This window comes from Somniosus microcephalus, unplaced genomic scaffold (genome assembly GCF_052327205.1).
Source record: "Somniosus microcephalus isolate GS21.2 unplaced genomic scaffold, FLI_Smic_1.0 unresolved_chr4, whole genome shotgun sequence".
Taxonomy (NCBI): Eukaryota; Metazoa; Chordata; class Chondrichthyes; order Squaliformes; family Somniosidae; genus Somniosus; species Somniosus microcephalus.
Window position 1 is genome coordinate 18,581,372 of NW_028225182.1, and position 6,970 is coordinate 18,588,341.

The following is a 6,970-nucleotide window of genomic DNA, read 5'->3' on the forward strand; positions in this document are numbered from 1 at the left end:
TGGATATGCACTTGAATTGCTGTAACCTACAGGGCTATGGACCAAGAGCTGGAAAGTGGGATTAGGCTGGATAGCTCTATTTCGGCCGGCACTCATATGAAGAGCCGAATGACCGACTTCTGTGCCATAAATTTCTATGATTCCCAGTGTTTCCTATTAATTTTATTAAGACAATGCATCTGTGGAAATTCTTGTCAGGATTGTGAGACTCGTATGAGTGATTGAAGGTGCAGCATTTGTCCTGGTCATCGGGGATTTATCTGATTAGAAATTCCACTGTTGTTAAAAACCTTGTTGTGACAGTTGTTGACATCATCTGTTTGTTCAGTGACTGTAATTAAAGCCACTCAACAGGGACCCGATTTTCTGACCGGATGGATTCGCTCTCCTATAAATAAAGGGAATCTTCTCAATATATCAATCGAAGAATTACTCCCAGCATCAACACCAACCATCGAATCATTGACTCTACACGAAAGGCGTCAAATGTCTCTTGGATTTCTGATCAAGCTCAAGATTCTATGGGCGATTAATGATATACAAAATATCTACTATCCCATCCTGGCTGCGGTCGGTGTCCCGGGTAAGTTACTTCAGTAACCTGAGATTAACAGAATGTGGTATCTTAGTCCGCAAGTCCAGCTCTTTATTTTATTACTTTTTTTACATACAGCAATGAAAACACATCAAAAATCCTTCAATATCTGAAAAGTGCTTTGGGGCTTCCTGTGTGCATGAAAGGAGCTAAATTCATGCAATAATTTCCTCTTTCTTTCTTTCTTTCTTTCATTCTTTCTTCATTTCTTCCTGTCTGTCTTCTCTTCTGTGCATTGCTCTTGTGTGTGTTTGATAACAGTCCCTGCTGCACTGATGTGAACCCCCATTCATAACGTTTTACATCATATTACTTTTTGTGAATTGTGAAATTAGAATTTTAAGCTTGAATCACCGATTATTATTATGCAGCGCATTTAACGTCTTTATTGCAAATAATGAATCTGTATTATCAATTTAATCCGGTGCTTGCCGGGTACCGTTCTTCATATCGCTGATCGAATGCACAGTCATGGTAATGGAAGTATTCTGATCATGAACTCACTCGATATTGGATTGTGTCCCATTCCCTATATGAATTGAAAGCCTATTGTACTCATGACACTGGAGGCAAAGAGCAAGCATCACAGTATTTGAATAGAATTCAATGTTGGCACAGACGAGATGGTCCAAATGGCCTCCATCTGTGTTATTCTATTCTATGATTGAATGATCCTAGCTTCTGAAATCCCACGTTGTTGTAATCCCCGGAATTTTCACTGGTAAGGACAGCAAAACTGTGAGACTTTGCCGTCATTACAACTGTGAACCTGACAAAAACATCCAGAGTATGTACATGCAGAGGTTTATCACATCCCCATTTTGGGACATCAAGTTCAGTTGAATCACCCCAAAAGCTAACTCACATCCTCTGCAATTCAAACCTGCAAACGTCCCACCTTTTCCTTCTCCCATTGGCTCAGGTGTAGGTGAAGTTCCTCTTCCCGATTGGTTACTTTGGCCTGTATTCTAAAATCCATTTCTGTTTCAAACTATGTTTAATTCGATCCCGTTGCATCACTTAATTACCGATCCATTATGGATTGCTCTGATTACAAACGATATCTCCATGACACCCTGTCACAGATCCAATATTCAGCTTCAATCACTGGATGAAAAGTCAAACAGCAAATTTTTGGCACATTTCATGTTATTGTGAAGAACGATAATGTACCTGTTATATAAACTACTATGCTATTTGATTGGAAACTCATTAAACTTCTGCATACATTCATTGTGGGGAGAATAATTTCCCTATTTTCCTCTTGCTTACAGTTAACGTGGTGACGATTGCGATCCTGTCTCGGGGAAAGTGCGGTCTCTCCAGATGTGTCACTCACTACCTGGTGGCCATGGCAGCAGCGGATCTATTGGTCGTGATCCTCGATCTGATACTGAGGCAGATTCCTATTCTTTATCGGGATCAATTTTTTTTTCGTTTGAAATTTAGAGTGTGTAATATCCATGCCGTCCTGCTTTATGCCACCACAGACTGTTCTGTCTGGTTCACCGTCACTTTCACCTTTGATCGATTTGTGGCCATTTGTTGCCAGAAGCTGAAATCGAAATATTGCACCGAGAAAATGGCAGCTGTGGTTATAGGAATAGTAACTCTGCTGAGCTTTTTCAAGAACATTTTATGGTATTTTCTATATTCTGGTGCATATTGGCTTTCTAACAGCCCCTGGTTTTGCCGTGTGAAACCCAGTGTATCTCGCTCGCTGGCCTGGGGCGTGGTTGAATTAATGCATTATATTTTAACACCATTTATTCCATTTCTTTTGATTCTACTGTTCAATGTATTGACTATCAAACACATTTTAGTGGCCAGCAGAGCCCGCAGCAGACTCCGGAGTCGGACAAGTGGTGAGAGTCCCAGTGATCCAGAGATGGAGAACCGAAGGAAATCCATGATTGTATTGTTTCTTGTATCGGGGAATTTCATACTGCTGTGGGTGGTGTTCATGGTCTGTTCTTTATTGAGACGATTGGATTACTTGGGATATCCTATTTCTGCACCAGCATTTGTTCAGGAAATCGGCTTCATGCTCCAGCTCCTGAGTTGCTGCACAAACACTTTTATTTATGCAGTGACCCAGAGGAAATTCAGAGAGGAGTTGCAGAACGGAGTTAAATATCCCTTCAAAATGATGGTCAAATTAATTCGAAGAGTATTCTAACGGTATTTTTGGCATCTATCCTGTAGAAATTACTTTCGTGTTTCTAAAATTCTTTATATTTTCTGAAACATTTCACAATCTTGTCCAATTTTAAAAGTAAGCCCATATTATATGTTTATGCCTTGCTGTCATTTTCTCAAGAATAAGACCCAGACATGGGCTATTTACAGCTGCGGTTTGAGCAGATACTTACCCAAGAGCAGTTTGCCGCTTTAAACAGTCATGTGCTGATTTCACACACCAGGGGTAGTTTGGGACTGAGCGGTTTTTGTAAATATATCCACGAACTATACCATTAGTTCGCAATGCCCCTTCAATCATTGAGTGTTCAGTACCTCAGTGTTGACAAATTTTCTGACCTCTGCTGATCTTTGAAGGAATATTTTTCGAAAAACTTATCAGACACAAGAGATACGTCAAGGCAGCAGGAAGACACTGAAGGATATTAATCTCCACACCATCACTCAGGCAGGTACTGAAAAGGAATCGATGACCATACATAAACTTCCAATCACCACCCCGTTCATTATTCTAAATCAGTTCATTATGTTTGTAACAGTTTCCATGCAGATGTTGAACATATTACACCGAGCACATTCCATCACCTTCATGTTCTTTAAGTTTTACCTGTTGTTCAATAAAGCAGATTGTGAATAGAACTAAAGGACATTTTGCCCAGTGATAAATTGTTCACGGTTGGATAGACTGTAAGAGCTCTAGGCCAGATCAGAAGGGAATGTAATTGCTACACTCTGGGTCCCGGTACAGCACTCTCCCATTTCCCAGTGCAGCTCACTCCCAGGTCCCAGTAAAGAACACTCCCGGGTCCTGGTACAGCACACACCCTGGTCACAGTACAGCACACTCTCGGGTCTCAGTAGAGCACTCTCTCTTGTCCCGGTACAGCACACTCCCAGGTCCTGGTATAGCACACTCCCAGATCCGGAACAGCACTCTTCATTACCCCGGTACAGCACACTCCCTTGTCCCGGTACAGCACACTCTCGGGCCTCAGTAGAGCACTCTCTCTTGTCCCGGTACAGCACACTCCTGGGACCCAGTACAGCACTCTTCAGTATCCCGGTACAGCACACTCCCTGGTCCCAGTACAGCACTCTTCAGTATCCCGATACAGCACACTCCCTTGTCCCGGTACAGCACACTCTCGGGCCTCAGTAGAGCACTCTCTCTTGTCCTGGTACAGCACACTCCTGGGACCCAGTACAGCACTCTTCAGTATCCCAGTACAGCACACTCCTGGGACCCAGTACAGCACTCTTCAGTATCCTGGTACAGCACACTCCCTGGTCCCAGTACAGCACTCTTCAGTATCCCGGTACAGCACACTCCCGGGTCCTAGTACAACACGGTGACGGGACCAGTTACAGCGCACACCCGGGTTCCCATACATCACTCATAATAAGAAACCCGCTGGATATCGACCTCTGGAAGAAAGAGGTGACCAGACCCCGTACTGGAGTGACTGGTTTAACTGAACGGCTGCAGCCATCATCAGCAGATCCGAATTGTCCACAGTTTACAGCTTTGGACAAGTCTTGTAATTTATGTAAATCAATTGCAGTGTATTGTACAAACTAACGTTAAACCATCATTATGAATTCATGTTGAATTCTCAACAATATATCCCACCTGGGAGAGAATCATTCCACTATCTGTGTTGTTATTTGTGCCAAAGTTCAGAAATTGCCTTTAGTATCAATAGTCCAGTAACGGATATTCTGCCCGTTATTTTTATCCACCTGTGTTTTTAAAGCTTGTGTTCAATGGGTTAATAACCAGTATGTTCAATGCATTAATACACGGATTTTAAAATTGGGTTCATACCCATCTTACAATAGCGAATTGGGGAAAGTAAATCAGACAGATTAGAGGTTCACGTCATAATTCCCCAGGAAGTGCTCAGGGGTTAACAACCTTAATCTTCCACTTTCAATCATCCTGTTCTTCCAGGGAAGATATAAGTGCTGGCGACTAATGTAGTGATTAAGTAACTGGAATAGTATTTCAAGGACCTGTACCAATTAGTCAGTGAGCATCAAACCATTGGGGTCGAGAATCCTAAGTTCAAGTTGCTGTTCACCTTTTGTTTCTATCTTCCATCGGCCTCTCCATTAGTTCTCGCTGAGGCCACAGCAGATAGACAGAGAGAGCGAGACTGGTGCAAACTCAGTTACATTTCTCCCCCTTCCCTGTGGATGAACAATCCGAAGCCTGATGATTCCTCTTTTCCGCACATGCGGTTCTTGTGTTTGTGCAGAGGATGATATTTGAAGCCAGACATTCCCATTGATTTCCTGCCAGAGTTTGTTGCAGTCGATTGGTCCAGAACGGCATCACGTGTCCATGATTATAGCAAAACCCGGGTGTAGTAAGAGTAGGCAGAGGGTGTGAAAGAAGCTGAAAGTGGAAGTGCAGGTATTAGTTTCAACAAGGGGACAGGACCCGTTTCCACAGCAAGGCCCTCTCACCTGAAGATTATTTCCATCAGAGTGGGAGAGTTCACCGTGTGCGGCTCTAGTGGTGCAATCGGTCAGCGTGTGTTACACATATGGCAGCACAGCCTCGGGAAATGCCCAGGGTGTGAGCTTCGAACCTCACTTAGAGAAACCAATCCTTTTACTTGTGATCATTTGGACTGGAGTTGAAGTTACAATTATTATGGTCCAAAAGTATCTACTTATTAGTGTTGCCTTTCTGGCAATTAGGTTCCACCGGCCCACCATGTTACAGCAGCAGAGAGCTTTAAGGCAACGCTTTAGTATTAATTGTTCATAGGAGAGATTGTGGTCGATTTGGCGAGAATTGGCTGGGTAAAAGGACCAACAAGATTACTTTAATTCCGAAGGACCAAACGCTCAATTCTTGTTTCAGTGATAAAGTGTCGAGTAAAGGATGTGGGCGATGCTGCCCGGTGTCCTGGTGTAACAGGTACATTTACTCAGCTCACAGTTGCAAACGCATTCCGCTGTTTTGCTCGTGGTGAAATGGGAGCGCGTGGATTAGTGAACTGTTGGTTCGAATGTCATCATGTGAACGCCGACTTGCCGCTTGGTTTGATATTGGGACATTGTTTCAGGATGGGCTGTTCATTATTCATGCAAGAATAAACATGCACAGCTGATAATACAAAACCTCAGGCTGATTGGAACACCAGAGCTCCCCGCTCCATACCTCCATAAACTCCCTTTAACTGCAGCTAGCCCCGATCTTCTAACTACCCCACACCCAGCATTTTCCAGCCTTCTAACTCACAGATTACAAAGCTCCATAGTTCTCGCTCCTTTGTTTGATGCTCGAGTGCTCACATGTTCCATTGTCCTTCTCTTCGGTGATGACGCGGTTTTCCTCCCTGATAGTGACTACCCGGCATGATAATCTAATGGGGAAATACTCAGTTTATCTGAATTTGAATGTAGGCCAGGTGGGACAACGGGCCAAAGGTGAGATAACTAACATTCTGTGCATCAGTTCTGATGTTCACAAACCGACCATTCGGGATTCAATATGCTTTTTTACCACCTGCATTTCTGGACATTTCTTATCAAAGTGTGCAACGGCTTATTGCAAAACAATACCTGTAAACATAAATCCTCTCATAGAGGGGATGCTGATGCCTATACCACCATAGCACTCTGCTCAAGATAGATCGAGGCATCTTTGCCTGGAGAAAATACGTAATTTAGAACCTCCAAAATGGAGCTGTGGCCTCTCAGTTGAGAAATACAGCAAATAACTTGAGCTGTTATTGTCAGATATCTAATATCATGTTTGACTAACCTAACTGATTTTTTTGAAAAAGTAACAGGGAGGGGCGATGAACGGAATGCAATGGATGTTAGCTACATGGATTTTAGAAAGGCATTTGACAAAGTACTGCATGGAAGGCTGGTTAACAAAATTGAGGCTAAAGAAATAGGTGGATCAGTGGCAGCTTGGATAAGGAATTGGCTTAAGGACCGAAAACAGCAAGTTGTGGTAAATGGCTGTTTCGCAGACTGGAGAACGGTAGACAGTGGAGTTCCTCAAGGGTCAGTGCTGGGGCTACTGGTTTTTTAAAATATATAAATGACTTGGCTATTGGACTACAAAGGAGAATTTCTAAATTTGCCAAGGACACCAACTTGGGGTTGTGGCAAACAGTGAGGATGATACCAATCGACTGCAACAGGACATAG

General features: G+C 43.1%; 1 protein-coding gene across 1 annotated transcript; it reads left to right on the forward strand.

Annotated features, from left to right (window-relative positions):
• Nucleotides 1–438: 438 nt before the first annotated feature.
• On the forward strand, nt 439–4,375 carry LOC147090002 (putative G protein-coupled receptor 139). Its single transcript, XM_085977109.1, has 2 exons — nt 439–583; nt 1,870–4,375. The coding sequence occupies exons 1-2, from the start codon at nt 487–489 to the stop codon at nt 2,772–2,774; spliced, it is 1,002 nt and encodes a 333-aa protein (XP_085833235.1). The 5' UTR covers nt 439–486; the 3' UTR covers nt 2,775–4,375.
• Nucleotides 4,376–6,970: the final 2,595 nt, after the last annotated feature.